The sequence below is a fragment of the Lentinus tigrinus genome (genome assembly GCF_003813185.1).
Source record: "Lentinus tigrinus ALCF2SS1-7 unplaced genomic scaffold L226scaffold_4, whole genome shotgun sequence".
NCBI classification, from domain to species: Eukaryota; Fungi; Basidiomycota; class Agaricomycetes; order Polyporales; family Polyporaceae; genus Lentinus; species Lentinus tigrinus.
The window spans coordinates 175046-193975 of NW_027137913.1; the positions used below are offsets into that span (position 1 = coordinate 175046).

An 18930-nucleotide genomic window follows, 5' to 3' on the forward strand; every position below is an offset into this window, starting at 1 on the left:
CAGGCGGTGAATCGAAGAAGAAGAGACTCGCATGTGAAGCGGGCCTGCCCCTGGCGACACGCCGAAGTTGTCGCTGACCACGCCGCGCTCGAGGCAGGAGCGGTGAGTGGCATGCCATCAGCGCGGGCAGTCTGGACGGTGCTGACGGGGGCGATTGAGCGGGAGGCTGCGAGGCGGGGGAGCTCGTCGTCGAACTGGCTGGGGAACGCGCGTGCGCATAGTGGCTGTCAGCGTGGACAGAGGAGGAGCGAGCAGCGAAGAGACGCGCCCGATTTGGCAGCGGGAGACACAGCTTGTGGTGGGGGATCGCCTCCGTCCGCCCGCTGCAGCACTCGCTGCCATGTCGCTGCCCGATCCGGACGAGCGTGGTCGCATGGACGTGCCCGCTGCTGTCCAAGAGAAGCTCATGGTTTGATGGACGGCGTCCTCCGCCACTCCCTGCCCGGTATATATACCGCCCCCCCGCGTCCCCGCTCCCTTTCCCTTTCGCCCCATCCTCTAATTCCCCAGCCCTAATCGCCCCAAGACCAGGACAACAGTACCTCGTATTCCCCGTAGCATACGCCCCCGACGGGCCCACGCCAGCCGTCCGAGTACAGCTAATCTCTGCATACTACTTCCTCATATCCGCCTTGCAGTCCTTATATCTCGATCCTCGCGTTCTTGCCGTCGCCGCTCGCTTCACGTCTTTGCCTGCAATGTCTAGCTCTCCCGCCCCAGCACAGCATCCCCCAGCCAGCTCTCCCTCGCTCTCCTCCGCTTTCCCTCGCTCTCCCGCCCGCGACACGCCCGCAACACCTCCTACCGCCCCTGCTTGCTCCCCGCACGCCCCTCCCACTCCTCCCGATTCCTTGTCTCGTCTAGCAGCAAATGCCCTTTCTTCGCCTCGCTCCGTCACAAGTCCAGACACGTCGTCCGATCTCTCCCTTTCCGCTGCATTCTCGGCTTCGGCGTCTCAGTTTCAATCGCGTTTGTTGGACACGCCCATAGACATCCACTCTCTTGCTCCCGAGCTTGACAGCCCGGCGGTGCTCCAGGATTCCGCAGCTCCTGCCGAGCGCGAGCGCGTCCAAGCCTTCAATCCCCGCGAACATAGCAGCCCGAGTATGTGTCATATACACCTTTACGACATGTGCGCATGTACTGAGCACTAATTGCTTTGCAAATCCCAGCGCCTACACAGGAAGCAGCGGCCCGCAAAGTCTCGCCGGACACTCTACCGCCGCCGTTCATTCCGGCTGCTGCCCGTGCACAGGCCGCGCTCGAAGAAGCCTCCGGGCAGGCTGACGCTGCAAGCGCCCCCTCTCCCGACCCGCGGCCTCCCAACGTCTATATCAATGGATTGCCTCCCAACTTCCCCGAAGAGGACCTTCTTGCCATGACCCGCCCGTTCGGTCCCGTCCTCAGCGTGCGTACATTCACAAGACACGTCAGTGACAAACCATCGTCAGTATCTTGTTCTTGTCTTGTGGCCCGCTCGATCGCCTCCGTCTCTTGTATTTTCTGACTAATTTTGACGCATATACAGAGGCTATGGATTCGTTCTGTAAGTTCTTGTCTAGGTAACGTCATCCGCATTCCTAAACTTACTCTTCCCAGCTTCGAGGCTCTCTCTTCAGCGGAGAAGTGTATAGAGTCCTTGCGCAAGTATCGGAACCTGCACCCCTCATTCTCGAAGGTAATTTAGGTTTGAAATCGTCTCGTATCTGGCTGATCTGGTCTGCGTACACGCATATAGCAAGTGCACAAGATACCTGGCACAACCTACGCGACTGTCCCCGCCGCTCTGACTTCCAACACCGGTCCTGTGGATTCATTCAAGTCGAAGATGGAGCAGCTCGGTGATCACGCCTCTACGAACCTTTACATGGAAGGTCTGCCGCTCAGCATCACTGAGGAGACCTTGCGTGCCCTCGTTACGCCATATCGCATCATGAGTTCTCGGTTCTTCCACACCCGCTTGAGTAGCCCACCGAGGATCATCGCCTTCGTTCGGTGAGTTCCAAGCACAGCAGATATCTATTACCCATCACCCGCTCACATTAAAACAGACTCGAGAGTCGCACTGCAGCCGAAGACATCGTCGAACGTCTCCATGGACGATTAGTAAGGGGATGGAACGATGCAGGTTGTCGTATCTCAGTGAGGTTCGCGGACACGGCAGAACAAAGGGAGTTGAGAGTACGTTCGCTTGCCCATAGCAGCGATTCATCACGTACTCATCGCATTGATGCGTCACAGCGGACTGAACGTCACAGCCGCGAGGGAGAGCAGTCTCCAGCTCGGTTGACCATGGCACGTGCTGCACTTCTGAACCTGAAGGGTACACAGTATCAAGGTGTCGGCCACTCGCCGACGCTGACAGACATCAGCCTCCAGGGGCTGCCCGGCGCCACCAGCGGGAACCTCGGCCTCGCGTTCAACCAGCTTGGCCTTGGACAACTCGGAAGTCCAGTGTCTCCTCTGCAAGCGGCATCTCCTCTCGCCATTCAGAACCCATTCGTTCGCCAAGGCGCAGAGTTTGGCGTCCCAGGCTTGGATGCTCTCAACGCGCGGGCGGCCAACGCTCCTGCTCAGACTCTTCGTCTGCCGCAGCAGCTTCAAGATACTGGTTCAGGTCTACTCGACGACCAGAGCGACCTACAGATGGCGTTGCTAGGGATGGGCGTGCAAGGGCTCCGCGCTCGCACAAATAATGGTTATACCCCAGTGGAGCAACTCATCCTGCAGGCCCATACTCGTCAGCAGCGCTCGGGAGCTGTCAATGTCGGGTCGGACTCCGTACAGGGACAGCTCCAGAACGCTCAGCTCGGAACGTCCGGTGCGCACATCAACGCCCAGCGTGCGGAGACTAACCGGCGGCTGCTGGACTTCCTTCCTCCCATGTCCGAGGATGACTTCCACGCCAATGCCGGGCTTGTGCAGGACCTACGCTCTCTTGGGCACACGCTGATGCCTACCGGCTTCGCCGCGAGTGAAGAGCAGCTTGCGCTTGACCTAGATCGTCAGTTGGCGCTCTGCGGTCAGCCGACACGCCAACGCAACCATACCTTGGCGACGCAGGCGCGTTCGGATGTCGATAAGCAGGCCGTGCACATACGGTCGTCCACTTTGCCCTCCCCTCAATACACCAGCGTTCGCTCGCATACGACCACCCCTAATGTTCCGTTATACGACTCGGACCTCAGTCTCAATGCCAACACATCGAACCGCAACACGCTTCGCGCTAATACGAACAACATTCACACCACCACGCACAGCAAGCACGCTCCATACGTCCCCACAGGCCCATCGGCTACACGCAACATTGCCCATTCCCTACCCGATACCCAGACACTATTCTCGAGCAAGAACAACATCAACATCTCCAGCGCCACATCTCGTCTGAACATGAACACCAGCACTATGAGCTCCATCAATCCGTCTATGAATGTGAAGAACGGCGCGTCGAAGACGCCTGCGATGTCCGCAAGTCACGTCGTTGGGGTGGCGCAGCCGCAGAACGGCGACGACGAAGACGAGCACTCGCCCGTGGTCTCACCTGCACTCACGTACTCTACGCGCACTCCTGCCTCGCTCAGTCCGGCTACACCGTACTCGGGCTTCTTCGCGGACGGCGGAGAGACGTTCAAAAGCCCGAACGTTGCGGTCGCTGGCAACGACATCTGTGTCGGCGATGTGCGCCTCGAGGCGAACGCTGGCGAGTTGAAGCAAAGGGCTACCGGTGGGACGGCTGTAGAGAGCCAGTGATGTCGATGAGCGCAGGTTCGTATGAGGTCGTGGAAGACAGACAGACGCTACTCTTCCGCGCCGCTCACGAACGTTTGTCTCGAGTCGCATTCCTATGTTTCCGGTCATTTTGGGTCGTAGTACGTTCCATCAAGGTCGCACCGCAGCCGCGATAGTTTGGACGCTTGCGTTCATAGATTGTTGTTGTACGAATAGAGAGCAAGAGTCGTATGTGTACGTCAGTAACAGAAGAAGTCGAGTCAATACGAGCTATGATTGAGAACAGAATGCGCGTGTCTTGAGCTATGTCGACCAAAGTGTTCGCGTCGTCCTCCTCACAGTCGGCCCGGGCTGCCCGAAGAGACGAGGTCCTCTGGGCGCCTATGGAATTGGGCACGTGGGCGACGGTGGGCGACTGTTTGTTTGGTCGTGTAGGCGAATGCGGAAGGCGTCGGTCGGGATGCGCTCAGTGGGCGTCGGCTGTGAATTGTCCCCTTGAATTGCTAGCGGATTGGAAGCGGGTTGCTGCCCACCGCTGGGAGGTTATAATCCTCGTCTGCTGCCACCATGCACTCATCAACACCTGCTCGCCGCAGCCGCCTCAAGCACACTCGACCTCCTCGCCTGCCTCACAAGTACCAGTACTTGCCATCGCAATGTCTGCCCCAGTCGCCTCCACCTCCACCTCCCGCCCCACTTTCTTCGGTCTCTTTGACCGCAGCGCAACCCCGGTGCAGGAAACAGACATTGAGGCTCAACTTGCCTCCCCGCTCGCGCCCCCATCTCCCGCTCGCATCCACACCTTGCGCGCCGTTCGCGCATCTATCGAGGAGACGACCGACGCGGTCGACGACTTCTTCGGCGCGCCGCGCCGCGCAACAAGTACTACTACTATGACCGGGACCCGCGAGAGCCGGCACGACGAGATCCGCCTTTCCACGCACACGGACGGGTCTGCGTCCGAGACCCTCCCTCCGCCGTACGAGTGCTCCATCGAGCCCCCCGCGTACTCGCGCGTCGCGGACCAGCCCACGCTCGCGATGTACCTCTTCAAGTTCGGTTTCTGTGAGTAATCTCTGCTCTCTCTCCCTCCCCTTGTGAGGCTCGTGCTGACCGGTCCGCGTTTCTGCTCGACAGTGTTCCCGCTGTTCTGGCTCGCAGGCGCACTCATCCTCCTCTCGCCGCTGCGCGCGCCGTCCGACTGGGAGGCGGCCAAGCCCGACATCGAGCGCGCGGAGCTCATCGAGAGCATGCGCCGCACGGAGGTCAAGTGGGCGCGGAGGTGTCTTGTCGCGCTCGTCGTCTTCGCGCTGGCAATGGCCGCGGTCGCGCTTTGCGCGATCCTCGTTGCGCGGACGTGAGCAGCAGGCAACCTCCTCCCCCCCATCCCCTTCTCTTGCGTCCGACCCCCCATTCACTCCTTCATCATGCGATGCCCGGCCCTTCCTGCCACACGAAAACAAAAATCAAGGCTCGACGTCGAAGCCCATACCACCTATACCATGCATGCCCCCTAACGACGCCGCCGTCTGCGACGGTTCGCGCGACGACCCACTCTCCCTACGCTGTCTTTGCGCTCTCGCTCTCGCTCTCCGGACTATCATTATTGGTGTATTATTATTCGCTCTGTATCGCTATCGCTTGTTCTCGTTCTTGCTTTGATGTTTTCCTGTTTTCATGATTGCTATGGAATTGAATCTGGATGCTTTGGCTCTCGTCTCTATATGCGTGTGCGCGTGCGCGTGCTCGACACAATGTTCACCGACTCACCTGCTGGCCAATGCGTTCGTGGAACCATCACGAACTTCTAAGTGCTACTAGTCTACATAGATCCACCGTGATCAAGTCGTGAATATTAAGCGCCCCAAGATCCAGAAGGAACCCAATGCTATTGAAGTACATTACATTAGATACAGTGGCGAGTCAGGGCATCATACAATAGATATACAACAGGTTGTGGAGGGGAGCGAGAGCGTGGCGTTAAGCCTACGAACGAGGGTGGGCCGCGGACGTGCGGGAAAAGGCGAGGGTAAGTAAGTTATGCATTGGGAGAAGACGAACGATAGCGAACTCGAAAGCGAACGATAGCACGAAAGCGAAGCGAAGGAAAGCTGTCATAACGAAATTGCAAAATGCGGAAAGAGCGGAGGGAGGGCGCACGCAGACTCGGAAGCGCTGATCAAACCGCCGTTAAAGTGGTGGTTGAGGTCGCCGCGCTCGTGACAGTAGACCGACTGCGACAGATGCGACACGAAGAGGCGGAAGTGGCCGTGGAGGTCATGCTCGCAGTCTCCGCGTCCCGGGCCATCTCTCCAGCCCCAGACCCGAAAACAGCCCGCCACGGCCTCACGAACCACCCCCGCCAGAGCCGCTCCAGCTTCCCCGCGGACGGCGGGCTGCTCCTTACGTGCGTCACGCCCAGCACGCCCGTCTGCACGTTCATGCCGAAACGGTAGTTCGCGAGGGACTGAAGGATGCCCTCCTTTGAATGCGCAGCATGCTCGAGCGCGATGCTAGCCTTGCGGTCGACGGGGAGGAGGTACCCGGTCGCGATCGTGCCGTAGTACTCGGGGATGGTGAACCGCCGGCGAAGGTAGATGTGGACGGCGCACATGACCGCGCCGTAGACTCCGAGCACGACCATGACGGCGCAGAGCGAGTGCGTGACGATTGGGCTAGACGAGTCACGAGGGGGCATTGAATACGAATGCATGGAGAAGCATTCGCGAAAAGACGTACACGAAGAACAACCGCTTGCAGTTTGCACCCACTTGGATCAGGACGGGCTCATCGCTAGGCACAAAGTACAGGCTCTTTGCGATGAGACTGAGGTACGTGTTCTGCGAGATTCGAAGGTGAGCAGATGATGACAAAGGGGGAGGAGAGGGGAACGCGTACGTATATATCGGCTGTGATGTTGGTGAAGCCGTAATATACGAACGTGTTCCTCAAAGCCGGATCTCTCGCCTTCGCCGCCTGGAACGCCGCACTGAGGAGCTGCTCTTGTACGCTCTGTAGCCGGGACATCGCGGTCTGGTCTAGCGTGCCATCATCGAAGAAGAGCCCATTGTAAGGCAGATAGCCAAGGCTCCCGATCGTGGACGTCGTCGTCTCGTTGATAGTCACCAAAGTCGTCGTGTTGGACACAAGGTCCACGGCGACATTGACGTTGCTGACCGTGACCTGCGGCGTGCATTGCACGACGGAGAAGATTGGCTGTGGTTCGTACGAGAAAAACCAAAAGACGACTGGACGATGTTGCAAGGGCGTCCCTGTGAAGTTACTGCACCCTGCAGCGTCTGGCAAGGTCTCTACGCCTGGAGCAGGATCGGCGTAAGAGCACGTCACAGTTCGGGTGCAAGTTACAGTACCGAAGAGATTGGACGAATCGTTGTTGACTGTCCATGAGAAGCGACAGTCGTCGAACCACGCCGTGTTATGCCATATCCTGGTGCCCACATCATTGTCCATCTAGAACTACGGACACGATCCAGCAATGTACGCCACTGGGAAGACTGGGAAAGCTTACCGTGGTCGGCGGCACGCATACAGCGCGGTTGAACACTGCCGTGACGTTGGCGTACGCCGTGCCGTTCTTCCCCACAGGAAGCTGGGACAAAGGATGAGTCACGATACGCTAGGGGGACATCCAACGAAGTCACCTCGAACGCCTCCACTGTGTGCCCATCTGCGGTGATGAACGGCGCTGGACCAATGTCGAAGAGAACTCGGGCGGTTGCGTAGCCCGATGCACCTTGGAAAGCTATGGCCATCCAGGGCGGTGAGGGGTGAAAGTGAATCCAAAGTCGCACCAGCACGCACCGATCATGTCCTTGAATTCGTCTCCGACGTCCTGGCTGACCTTCGTTACGCCCGCGACGGTTTGCGCTAGAAGATTATATCAGTGCGCCATTGTCGTAGCTGTGAATGGGGAGACGTACGGGCATCCAACCACCAGACATCGCGCGCTGAGAGCAAGGCCCCGGCCAAAGGCTTAATGGCTGTGGTCAGTAAGGAAGAGGCGATCAGGAGCAGGACCGCGTAGTCGCTGTTGCGAATTGCTCTCCAGGAGGAGACCAACCTAAGTAGTGGCGAAAGGTTCGATGAGCATTGCAATGCTGTAGGGACGACGGAGTGGCTTACTCGTTGCCAGTGTAGTCCAAGAGGACAGTCCTCTCGGCGTTCCCACTTCGATGGCTGGCGGTCATGTTCAAGAGAGGCTGATCGCCCTCAGTACACATCAAGTTGAGCCACTGGAGATGTCATCCATACCTGCAACTTCAGCATCGCACTCTGCGTAGTGCCCCATAAAAGAGACAACACCAATGCCCCTGCCAGTGGAGCAGAGCTCTGCAGCAATAAGAAGTCACGCGAAGTTTCACGACCGAATATGTCGTCAGTGTACTCACCACGACGTAATACCTCCATTCAAACCGCTCTGTAATCCACCACTCTGGCGCAGGCCAGCCTGCGGTGCGATGGTTGCAGCGAATGACTGACATCGATGAACACGCATACTGACCTTCGGCATAATGTTGGAGCAAGCTCTCCAGTACGATGACAATTCCAAAAAGAAGGAAGAACAGCAGAAACCAAAAACTGTGCCACAGGCCGATGGGAACATCCCCTTTAGGACGTCGCCCGCCGCCCGCCGCTTCAACGTCTGTCCCCCATAAAGATCAGATGAGCTGCAGTCCACCATCAGACACGGGAGGTTATCTACTTACCATCCCCCTTATTGGTCACCGAGTGCTGCGATGATTGCTCGACCACCGTCATGGTCGAGCTCACGCTCGTCTGAGGTGTCCGTCCCATTGGCACCTATAACACAATGGGCTCGAAACATGGAACATCGGGTCTAAGACTTGTATATCTCACCTCTTCTTCAGAATCCACCACCGGAAACGGGTAAAAGGAACCGGAGGAGCGAACGTCTGGGGTCGTGGCTGCCATCGGGGAGTACGCTACAAAGGGGGAGGGAGAGAGGAGGCGGGGCGGCGATTGAGCAGGAGAGCAGGAGAAATGAATATATACAGCGAAGGGGGCGACGGGCAGGTGAGAGGAGCTCGCGATACCTGGGAGGACGATGGCTCTCTTTTATACATGTCGATACCTAGGAGGGCAGACGCGTCAGGAAGCGCTGCTTTGTGCGACACGAGGTGTGCCACTGGACACCGGTAGGTCTTTGGCACAAAGAAGGGAGTCTCTTGGTTTCGCCGCCCATATGGGTATCAGGCAGTGTCTCCGTGGGGTGCCAAAGGGTGGTACCTGCGGGATAAAGAGATGAAAGGCGATCACTCAGACAGATCGTGATACTCAGTGGCACAATCCAACGCCTCGAGGACACGCACGACACGTGATCGCGCCTCTAGCGCGGCGGCACGCGCGCAAGGAGGAGGAAACGTGTGGTGGCATTAGGGGCGACAGACAAAGCAAAGCATATGACAGCTACAGATGACAGCAAGAGCAAGATGTGAAGAATGCCGAGGGTGAGAGCAATCACAACGACGCAAGCAAGCCCTGCGCCCAAGCATTGCTCTCGATCCTCGGACGGAACTGCTCGACACACCTCCTTAGTTCATCCAGCTGCTCCTCAGGCGAGACATCATCGTCGTCCATCACAACGTCTTCACCATCATGAGTAGATTTGGATGCCCACGTGCGCAGCATCTCCTCGATGATCTTGGTACCCTCCTCGATCACTTCAGGTGGCAGGTCCGGCTCGACCTCCTCGTGGTTGAAGTCCTCGAGCTCGTCGGCCTTCTTCCTCGCCAGCTATATACGCATAACCCAACCAATCAGTCAAAGGTACGCATATAACATCGCACCGGCATACCTTCACCACACTCTCAGGGAAATTCGCCAACTCTGCGACATGAATGCCGAAGCTTTGGTCGCAGACACCAGGCTCGACCTTATAGAGCAGAGTAATGTCCCGATCGTGGCCGTCTTCGTCCGACTTCGACACATGCGCGACCACATGGAGATTCTTCACGTGCTTGATCTCTTGGTCAAGAGCGGTGAGCTCGTGGAAGTGCGTCGCAAACAGGCAGAACGCATGTATGTGCGACGCGATATGCCTTCGTTGAAGCTATGAGCGAATACGTTATTAGAAGTGATAGAGCAGACATACTCGGAGATGGCCCATGCAAGACCGAACCCGTCATATGTCGAGGTTCCTGATACAACATAAGCATTGTACAGATGCGGGCGGACCTGAACGTACCTCGCCCTAGCTCGTCGATGATGATGAGAGAGTCCTTCGATGCAGACTGTCCGAGATACGGTCAACCCAAAGACATACAGAAACAAGGGTAAACTTACGCGAAGGATGGTTGCAGTCTCGAGCATCTCCGCCATGAACGTAGAGATACCCTTGAGCTGACTGTCGCCGGCACCGACACGGCACAAGATGGAATCAAAGATTGGAATACTCGCCGAAGCACACGGAACGAAGCTGCCCGTTTGTGCCATCAGTGCGATGACACCCACTTGGCGGATGTATGTACTCTTTCCACCCATGTTTGGACCAGCTATGAATCTCAGTTGAGCACGGGGTAAAGTCAACGCAGGCGAGAAGAGGACGTACTGATGATTTGGAACTCGCTATCATCTGTAGGTATACGAATTGAGGTGAAGAAAGAACACCAATGCTAGATTAGCGCACCTTTGATCATCTCGACGTCGTTGGGGATGAAGCTGACATCGTCCTGTACCTCGAGACATGGATGACGAGCTTCCTTCAGAACCAAGCTACCCGAACCTTAGACAAGTCAGTTCGACAGCACCACTGTATACGATGGCATCTAGACACTTACCTCGCTCGAGGATCTCAGGCTTGACATACGACTCAGGGGCGTTGACTGCGACATGGGCCAGGCTGATGATGACGTCCAGGTGTGCGATGACGTTATTCAACGCCTCCAACACTGGGGTGTACGTGGCTGTATGTGCACTTCACGTCAATACAATTACAGAAGATCAGGAAAGGCGACTCACAAGCGATGTTCACGACCTCCTTCACGAGACCGCTTTGAGTCCTTGAGTACTGCTCCGTAAGTTCACTGTGCTCAGTTGACAGGCTCTTGAGCGCCGAAGTCGTGAAGAAGACGCCACTCTTCAAGGTGCCAAGCTCGGTCCACTTGCGGGGCTCTTCGTGCAGCAACTTCGCATCCTGGTATACCCCATACTTGTCAATGAGGTGGCTACAAGCAAACATGAGACCAAACCAACATTCTTCGTGACGCGGAAGCAGTAACCGTATTGCGGCGAGTTCTCCAGATGCAGCTTCTTGTCCAGCTCCAAATTAAGCGCCTTGCCGGCCTTGCGGTGCTGTTCGTCCAGGCCGTCGCGCACCTCGGTCAGCTTGTCCGCAAGCTCCTGAAGGCGCGAGTCGTAATCCGGCTTAATGACAAAGTTGTGATTTTCCAACTCATCGAGGTCAAGCGTCTGTTGGACCATCTCTGAATACTTCGAGAGAGCTATCTCGTACTCCTGTGGACAGGCACGCAACATTATCAGCTGCACATGTCGATGAAGAGCACCGTGGCGCACCCTGAACTTAGTGAGGTATATCTCTTCCAACAGAGCCTTGTTTTCATCTGAGTTGGTTGCTGTTGCTTCGATGGAATTGATGAGCCCTTCAAGCTGAACCGTACCTGGTATCAGTAAGGACGATTAACAGCTTGCGCGGATATCTCACCTTCAGCACGGCTTGATATACACGAACGACATCCTCCAACGATGCGATGGACTTCTGGAATCGCTTGCAAATGCGGTGCATATCAGGCATGAGCTTCAGATACTCGTCTTGCAGTATCCTGCGGGTGTTGGCGTCCTCGAAGAACGTCTCCACCAGGTTCTGACGCTTGACTGTATGCGCATCGGTCAGTCAACTAGCACCAGTCGAGCTGTGTATCGACGTACGGATCTCGTGTCTGTTGACCAGCGGTTGCTTCAGCCAGCTCCCGAGTAACCGGGAGCCTTGAGCAGTCTTGCACTTGTTTAACAGTCCAAAGAGGGTTGTGTTTTTGTTCGAGCCCTATATGTATTCGTCAGTAACCGAACAGAAGGGAGAACCGTATGTCATGTCTCACGATGTTTCCCGGAGCTTCAGTGAGGTTCAGCGCCCGAAGTGCACTGGCATCGAGGCGCATATACTGGGACAAGTCGTGTGTGCGTATGCTCCACGCGCCATGATTCGACGGATCAGAGAGGAGGGATAGGTACGACACTAATGCTGACAGCGATGCTGGGGCCGTCGGTAGTGCCAGTTGCGCTAGCGATGGGAGTGCGCTTAAGTCAGCAAGCCTACCGAGCGAGGGCGAGCCGACTTACGGATGACAGCTGCAGCATCCGTAGAGGACGACGGAGTAGAGCTCGCATTGAGCAATCGTAAGAGGTCATCGTTGATGTTCTTTGTCGTGAAGTCACCTGCGAGCGAAGAGTTCAGTGATAGTGCTTCCAACAAGTAGCGGGGACCTACTCGGCTTCCGTTCGGTAATGACCACGCCGCAGCGATCCAAGACTTCCTTGAGCTTCTTCAAGTCGAAGTCACGTTCCGTCGCGCCCGAGGCAGTACCGGTAGGAATGATGGCTTCCTTGACGGACAGTTGAATGACGAGGGTCTGCATCAGCGCATGTCGGCGCATATATACGAACCCGAGCACAAAGGAACAATCAGCATATGCGGCCGTACGGAACACTGCCACAATCACAGACCTCGGTGTTTGAGAACAGATCATTGTCGACAAAGTCCGCGACACCGAGCTCGCGGGTGCTGCTGTCAGCATAGGCGACACCGATGCTCTTTGTCTTGATGGCACTGCTCCCAGCAGCCGCGGGCATGTTCGCAATCTTGATCGCCATCACAATTGGCGCAGAAACGATGTCCGTATTCACAAACAAAAGATCCTCCACTGCGGACAGGTTTCCGGGAGATGCCTGCCCCGCGTTGAGTGACTGCACAAAGGTCAAGGGTGGGAGACATTGACTGGCGCACCTCTTTATCCAAGACAAACTTGGTTGCTTTCTTCCCCTGTCCGGCCTCTGGGACCCAGATCTCCACCTTCAGTTGCTTGCTCGTGAGCGCGTCGCGCAGGAAGCTTTTCGCAAGACTCTCGCTGAGCGTGACACTGGGCAACCCCGAGCGCCCGCCAAGGTACTTGATGACTGAGTTCGTGCGGAAGACATGCGTCGCGACATAAAGTGCATCGGGTCCATGTACTGAGTAGTATTCATTGCGATAAAACAGTCGCACCGTGCCGGTGTCGGGCGACTTGGGTTCGAGCTTCGCAAAGAAGGAGCAGAACCCCGGGTGGGAGGAATTGTCTGCAAGCGCATCCGGCTCAGATTCTAGAGCCATAACTATGCCAGAGACAGTCTTGACTCACCTATCTCGTACTCCGCGTCCTTCTCCTTGCCATACATGAGGGACATGGTGGGCGTAGACAAAGAAAGCAGGAGGACGTAAGAGTCTGAGGTCGGGGCCACGACGCGCCCAAGACGCGTCGCGTCCACGCGACGCGTACGCGGAGATGTCGCGCTTTGAATCTCCGCCCAAAGTTCAAAGTTCAGCCACCCAGTCATGTCACTGGGCGCCTGGACATGGCCCACCAACTTTTCCCCCATCGTCCACGCAACACGGTCTCCTGGGTGTGTCTAGTGCCTCTGTGTGCTCTGAAAAGCTGGAATAATTCCTCTGTGCGTACAATGTGAGTAAGTCCTACGTAGCAGCACCATTTGTGTACAGGCACAGCGGCATACCCTCACCGCAGTCCCTGAAGTGGCTTTACGGTGCAAGAGCAATGCAGTCTTCCTTGATTACTTCATTACTTCAATACCCAACTCCTGCATGGTATCGAGGTTCGTTAGGGAAGACATATCACCCCTATAAACGCATTGCTTGTATAAACCACATCTACATCCTGATGACTACATAAACCTATACGGGACAGAGACTACATGTGGTGGAAGTGCTAGAGATACAATACAGTAAATCGAGTCGTGGCAATCGCAATGGCATGCATGCGTGTACACAACAAGAAGGAACTAGCAAACAACGTATGAAAGTTCATGCAGAAGCGGCACACGGAAGTGATCAATGTGGAAGCCATTGACACGTTGCACATTCTTGCTCAATCACGGAGACATTCAACCCCGGGAACAAGCGGCTTAAGACGTGGTGGACCGCGCACAGATCATCCTGGGGTGGAAGGCGCACGACAAGTCTTCCGGGCAGCTCAGCGGTGCTTCCCAACAAATGCATGAGCACCGCCAGATCCCCAAAGCACCACGGTACTGCCGATGGTAGGAGACAGAAGCCCAGCTCCTCCAGTCCCCTCCAATCTCTCCCGATAGAGCGGAGACCAGCAATGTAGGTGCGCATCGCATACTCTCCCCCGATCACGAAACGCCGTAGAGACTGGAAGGCGTCGACGACGTTCATTAGGCGGCACACGGCAGGCAACTGGAGCGCGTGGATGAACTCGAAACATGGCTTGATGTGCAGCTCCAGGGAGGTAACGGTGTCCGTACGCCACATCGCCTGGACACTTAGCTCCTTGAGGGCCGCCGGGAACGACCTGTACAACACCGTGCGGGGCGACGGCGAGTCACGTTGATCAATTCGATCCTCAGCGCCGACCTGCCAGTCAATTTCATAGTTTCCAGTAACGTCTTGAGAGCTACCAGTAACGAAGAAACCGTCGTCGGCACGGAACGTGAGGGCTGTGGGTCGAAGGATGGCCTCGAATGTGGACCTCGTCGCGGGAGGAAGCTTTGCTAAGGGAGGAAGAGTGTCCTTGAAGACTATCTCTTGTCCCTCTTGCGAGTACTGCCCCTCCGAGTCCAAGTGGTCGCTCCAGGCCAGCGGGTCCAGCTGTCCTTCAAGTTGCAGGAATGTGCACTGCGACCCCAGCTCGAGGTATTGCAAGAAGTCTCGTGTGATGTTCTGGCCGTCCTTGAAGACGAATTTGCGAAGATTCGGGAGAGATACCTGCCGATCGTCTGGGATAGAATCTGGAAGACAAATGTCGTCGAGTGTGAGTTCCTCCAGATTGGAGCACCCATGGAGGACATCGAGGAGAGCGTCGGAGATGAAGTATTTGCCGGTATCCAACACCTCGAGGCTACGCAGGGTTGCTTTGGTTTCAGGGAGAATATCTGCCAACAACAACCCTGAGAGTGAGAGTGTCCTCAGGGAAGGAAGGTTGGGAAGGAGGAGGTCTTTCGGTTCGAAGGAGTCGGAATCTTCTTCGTGATCAGTTAGGATGGCCTGTTCTTCTGCAAGCCCATCTTGGAGTGCTCCCATAACTTGCTGCTCGCCTTCACCAGACGCATCTTCTTGATCTTCGCGAGCATCGCGGTCTTCCTCCTCGTCCAAATCCGTATTCGGTATGTTCGGTTGACCGTAGTCGCTGTCGTACCTTGCAATACTGTGTTCATCGTCGCTGATAACCTCGGAGTCCCCACCCTCATCCTCGTTCGCGCTCTCTTCTCCCCCGTCGTACTCCGCATCGCAGTCATTTTCCACCCAATTGACTCCAAACTTCGTATCTCCTTCCTTGCTCTGACTATCCCACTCCCTGTGGGTCGGGAACACAATTCCCGTGACGATTTGGCCCCCGTAGTCACCATCGTAGCCCTCGGGCTCGTCGTCATCTGTGGTGGTTTCCTCCGTGGTTGTTTCCTCCGCGAGAGTGCTCTCCTCGGTCTCCGACACAGCGACCGACTCCGGGGGCACCTCCATCCATCTTAGCTCGCGATCATCCTCGACGAGTGTAAGGTCAGTCAAGGAGCCCGCTTGAAACCCCTCGATGAGTTCGTAAACTTCTTGATTCTGAACTCGGTGCCAGCGTAAGGTGAGAGCGGCGATGCGCTGCATGTGTGGGGAGGCAAGCACAGTGTCCGACCATGAGGGAAGAGGGACGGAGCACCCGAAGTCAAAGCTGACTTCGAGCCCAGGCAACCTCGCAGACCGGGCGAGGAATGTTTCGATGACGTCCGCATCCGCGTCTTCGTAGAAGTGAAGAATGGTCCACAGCGCAGGGGTGGCTTTTACGACCGCAGCCCATCGGCGACATACCTCGGCAAGGCGCAACCACCGCATCCTACGGACTCCCTCCTCATTCTTTGTGTAGGCATCTCGTACTTCGTGGAAAATTTGAGCAAGGAGCTCAGTTGGGAGCCGGTGGTTGGTGGTTAAGGGTAGTGACATTGAGCTGCGCTATCACATAGCGGACGTCGTCAGCACACTTGCATGACAGACGATACAGTATGCATACCTTTCCAAGACAATGAGTGGAGGAGAAGGGGAGGACGAGGAGGTGGTTGGGGGTGGTCGAAGTGGTTGGGAGGAAGGCTGAGCGCGCCGGAGCGCCGGCTCTTGAGGCTGCACGGCACACGGTCCAAACTCCGCGCACCTCCTGCTTTGCCGCGACCCAATATCGTAAAGAGTATGACCTTATTTCTTGCATGCGAGACTGCCGTCGCGCGTTGAAACAGCAGAACAAGTAGAAAGCTGGACGCATCTGGTTGTGTCAGAGTAGGCTGTCCCGCTTGTCTCCCTGCCGCAGCGGGTGCAGAGCGCATGATCAAGATGCAGGTATTCATCTACTATGTATCGCAGAAGACTTAAGCGCAGAAAACTCAGCATATCACAACAGCGGGGAACTCACTAGCCAGTGAACATGCGAGTGTCCCTTTGCTGGGGCAATCGGACACGGGATACGCTTTCTGCAAGCTAAGGCCTATGCATGCGTATGGTCAATCTGTTCGGTCCTTCTACCTAGAGGCTACCGGTATCTCCGACGGGCATGGCGTGGAGGCCAACGGATGCCCGTCAATGACGGGCCTATCCGCTGGCTTAGGGTTGAACCAAAGTCTCTGTCGATCTGTGAAGATAGACAAATAGCGTTCGATTCTCTCGGGTACCACACAGGAGGGACATACCGTCTGCTGCGACGAGGGAGTAGATTGTTGGCATTCACAAGGAGAAGCAAACGACGTGGTATAGAGCTAAAACACCATCCTCATATCCTCGAAAATACACATAATAGTTCAAACAAGGAGAGACATCAAAATACAGGTAGGCCCGTGTCGGCGTCGTGAATATTCCTGTGTTACAGCTGTTTGCGAAATCAATGTCATTCGGGCTCCGACGACGCGCGCGCGAATAATTCCAAAAAATCGAAAAAATCAGAAGCCGTGTCTGCGCTGTTCACGGCTACGTACCCATTCAACATACACCAAATTACATGAATCGTTAGAGCACCTTGAGAGCTACATGTTTAGGAAGTTTGAAGGGAATCCGACAAGATTTGAGGGCGCAGCGGGCGAAGGAAGTCGGCTGAGCACTGGTGTGAGGGAGCGCTGGACAGGCGCCACCAGGCGCCACCAAGTCGCGAGTCTTAGAATTCAGTTGCGCCTCTTCCATTGACCTTTAACTCTGGCGTAGTCAGTTACAAGGATTTCTTGAACAAATTGTTACGCCTGTGAAGTTGAATGAAGGTAGTAGATGGCTCCGTTCATGAGATAGCGCATCCAGCTCATAATGTGAGCAAGGTGTCTCCAAGACGCAATTCTGTGCCAACTCGGCTCCATTTAACCACTCAGGTATACTGTAATACTCATATTTACCTCTTCCAATTACTCCTTGGAGACGAGAACACTGCCTATGTGTGGTTATAGACGACAACATCCTGGCGTCAATTTGGCGCCTATTGCGAGAATTTACCGCGGCGGTCAGACAAAGAAATCTAGGCATGTACCTCTAGATTCCTCTAACTTTGATCTCTATACGCACCTTAGGCCAGACTACAATGAATATAGAAACAATTACAGCGACCAGCTCACGAAGAAGGGAAGTCAAACTCTGGCCATGAGCTGGTGACCTGCTGGTGACACTGGCCCCATATCTCGTCATCCAGCCATGCTATTCACCTCATTCAAGCTCGCAGGCAACTCGTAAGCATATAGGGTGGGTTCTGTGTCATTCAGGTGGGAGAAACAGTGCGTTCTTTGGGACCTCTCGAATTTCTCGAATTTTTTTGAATTAATCGCGTCGTTTGCGCGCTCGCGTAGTCGGAGTCCGAATGACATTGATTTCGCAAACAGCTGTAAAAAATCGAGTGGAAGGGACGTGCGCTTAGTGGGTGTACGCGCCGCCCGTAGCACCATAATTGGCCTGAGGAGGTACGACGCCAGGCTGGCCGCCGTACGCAGGCTGATATTCGCCATTGCCAACGTCTGGGAAGGCGGATGAGGACGAGAACATTTATCACAGGAAGAGGATAGGATGACTCACAGATGTATCCGCCACGACCATAACGCTCCTCCGCCTGCATCTTCTTGTAAATCAGCCAGAACGCGTGCTGGTGGCGTGCATCAGCAATGCAAGAAGTACATGTTCATCAGTGTGCCGGGCTTACCAGATGTCCTGGAAGATATCCTAGGCTAAGAAAGCGCCATTCGTCAGTCAGCATTTTCGCCATGTTTCGAACGGCTGGCGCCCGTGCATGAGATGAGACACTCACATCGTCAGCAGGATGTTGATCAAGAGGTCACAGCTGCAGCCGGTGATGAATGCTGCCGCGGCCGGAGGGAAAAGAATAGCGACCTGTAGCTCGTCGTCAGCTCCACGCCGAGTCGCGGCAGGTCACCATAGTCGGAGTCGCCGATGATACTCACGACGATGAGGAGGACGTCAGAGCCGCGAACCATGGTTAGCGTGGAGATATGCACAAGACGAGAGCTGGGTATGCGATGTGGAGGTGGAGGTGGAAGTTGAGGAGAACGTTGCCTGCGGCGAGGACACTGGTGGGGCCTGCGGCCTGCGCCCGCGGTGGGAACGTGGCCCGCTTCCGTGCCAAGGACCGAATGACGTAACCTTGGGAGACGTCACACGGTGACCGACGCGACACCAAACGCGTGACGACACGCGTCAAGACGCGTCCCTAGGTCGCGTCTACCAGCGTATGAGGCAATGGGCGTTTCAGTGAGACGTGCAACGTACATGATACGCATATCGCTGGCTATGACAATTTTCGGGTGGTCAATGACAATCACGGTCATATGTTCTCTGCGCTCACGAATCCACGGCCCTGACAGACCGACGTGCCTCGGAGACTGACTTTCATCTTCGTGAAGCATCTCAGGACTCAGCCGCACTTGTACGGATGACTGAAACCTGCTCTCGTGGTC

At 55.9% G+C, this 18930-nt stretch overlaps 6 protein-coding genes across 6 annotated transcripts; 2 read left to right on the forward strand and 4 right to left on the reverse strand.

The window, feature by feature from the left end:
- Nucleotides 1-698: 698 nt before the first annotated feature.
- On the forward strand, nucleotides 699-3750 carry L226DRAFT_520014 (uncharacterized protein; the record flags this gene model as incomplete). The annotated part of the gene is made up of 7 exons (XM_067678603.1): nucleotides 699-1104; nucleotides 1173-1446; nucleotides 1529-1546; nucleotides 1600-1678; nucleotides 1739-1995; nucleotides 2052-2181; nucleotides 2242-3750. The coding sequence occupies 7 exons, from the start codon at nucleotides 699-701 to the stop codon at nucleotides 3748-3750; spliced, it is 2673 nt and encodes an 890-aa protein (XP_067539484.1).
- A 492-nt stretch (nucleotides 3751-4242) lies between these two features.
- On the forward strand, nucleotides 4243-5215 carry L226DRAFT_501321 (uncharacterized protein). The gene is made up of 2 exons (XM_067677827.1): nucleotides 4243-4794; nucleotides 4867-5215. The coding sequence occupies exons 1-2, from the start codon at nucleotides 4386-4388 to the stop codon at nucleotides 5088-5090; spliced, it is 633 nt and encodes a 210-aa protein (XP_067539485.1). The 5' UTR covers nucleotides 4243-4385; the 3' UTR covers nucleotides 5091-5215.
- A 693-nt stretch (nucleotides 5216-5908) lies between these two features.
- On the reverse strand, nucleotides 5909-8508 carry L226DRAFT_567116 (uncharacterized protein; the record flags this gene model as incomplete). The annotated part of the gene is made up of 13 exons (XM_067683974.1): nucleotides 5909-6404; nucleotides 6469-6569; nucleotides 6628-7046; nucleotides 7101-7200; nucleotides 7259-7339; nucleotides 7392-7492; nucleotides 7552-7617; nucleotides 7671-7810; nucleotides 7873-7949; nucleotides 8002-8079; nucleotides 8139-8197; nucleotides 8252-8392; nucleotides 8457-8508. The coding sequence occupies 13 exons, from the start codon at nucleotides 8506-8508 to the stop codon at nucleotides 5909-5911; spliced, it is 1911 nt and encodes a 636-aa protein (XP_067539486.1).
- A 427-nt stretch (nucleotides 8509-8935) lies between these two features.
- L226DRAFT_609513 (DNA mismatch repair protein) lies at nucleotides 8936-13214 on the reverse strand. Its single transcript, XM_067686066.1, has 19 exons — nucleotides 13122-13214; nucleotides 12731-13059; nucleotides 12451-12672; nucleotides 12215-12356; nucleotides 12067-12162; nucleotides 11826-12007; nucleotides 11656-11770; nucleotides 11432-11601; nucleotides 11284-11376; nucleotides 10963-11223; nucleotides 10729-10903; nucleotides 10548-10673; nucleotides 10397-10492; nucleotides 10319-10342; nucleotides 10054-10262; nucleotides 9956-10001; nucleotides 9863-9908; nucleotides 9566-9809; nucleotides 8936-9504 (listed from the first exon to the last, which is right to left on the reverse strand). Exons 1-19 carry the CDS (start codon nucleotides 13165-13167, stop codon nucleotides 9229-9231), a joined length of 2898 nt encoding a protein of 965 aa, XP_067539487.1. The 5' UTR covers nucleotides 13168-13214; the 3' UTR covers nucleotides 8936-9228.
- Nucleotides 13215-13828: 614 nt separating this feature from the next.
- On the reverse strand, nucleotides 13829-15946 carry L226DRAFT_594047 (uncharacterized protein; the record flags this gene model as incomplete). Its single annotated transcript, XM_067685624.1, has 1 exon — nucleotides 13829-15946. The coding sequence occupies one exon, from the start codon at nucleotides 15944-15946 to the stop codon at nucleotides 13829-13831; it is 2118 nt and encodes a 705-aa protein (XP_067539488.1).
- A 1737-nt stretch (nucleotides 15947-17683) lies between these two features.
- Nucleotides 17684-18560, reverse strand: L226DRAFT_530793 (UPF0057-domain-containing protein). The gene is made up of 5 exons (XM_067679939.1): nucleotides 18418-18560; nucleotides 18264-18346; nucleotides 18159-18183; nucleotides 18035-18101; nucleotides 17684-17976 (listed from the first exon to the last, which is right to left on the reverse strand). Exons 1-5 carry the CDS (start codon nucleotides 18448-18450, stop codon nucleotides 17876-17878), a joined length of 309 nt encoding a protein of 102 aa, XP_067539489.1. The 5' UTR covers nucleotides 18451-18560; the 3' UTR covers nucleotides 17684-17875.
- Nucleotides 18561-18930: the final 370 nt, after the last annotated feature.

Coding starts and splice junctions, on each gene's coding strand:
- L226DRAFT_501321 (XM_067677827.1), top strand. CDS start 4,386: ATGTCTGCCCCAGTCGCCTCCACCTCCACCTCCCGCCCCACTTTCTTC. Junction 4,795..4,866: donor CCTCTTCAAGTTCGGTTTCT/GTGAGTAATCTC, acceptor TCTGCTCGACAG/TGTTCCCGCTGTTCTGGCTC.
- L226DRAFT_609513 (XM_067686066.1), bottom strand. CDS start 13,167: ATGTCCCTCATGTATGGCAAGGAGAAGGACGCGGAGTACGAGATAG. Junction 12,163..12,214: donor CATTACCGAACGGAAGCCGA/GTAGGTCCCCGC, acceptor CTTCGCTCGCAG/GTGACTTCACGACAAAGAAC. Junction 10,002..10,053: donor AGACTGCAACCATCCTTCGC/GTAAGTTTACCC, acceptor TATCTCGGACAG/TCTGCATCGAAGGACTCTCT.
- L226DRAFT_530793 (XM_067679939.1), bottom strand. CDS start 18,450: ATGGTTCGCGGCTCTGACGTCCTCCTCATCGTC. Junction 18,184..18,263: donor ATCAACATCCTGCTGACGAT/GTGAGTGTCTCA, acceptor GCGCTTTCTTAG/CCTAGGATATCTTCCAGGAC. Junction 17,977..18,034: donor TGGTCGTGGCGGATACATCT/GTGAGTCATCCT, acceptor CCGCCTTCCCAG/ACGTTGGCAATGGCGAATAT.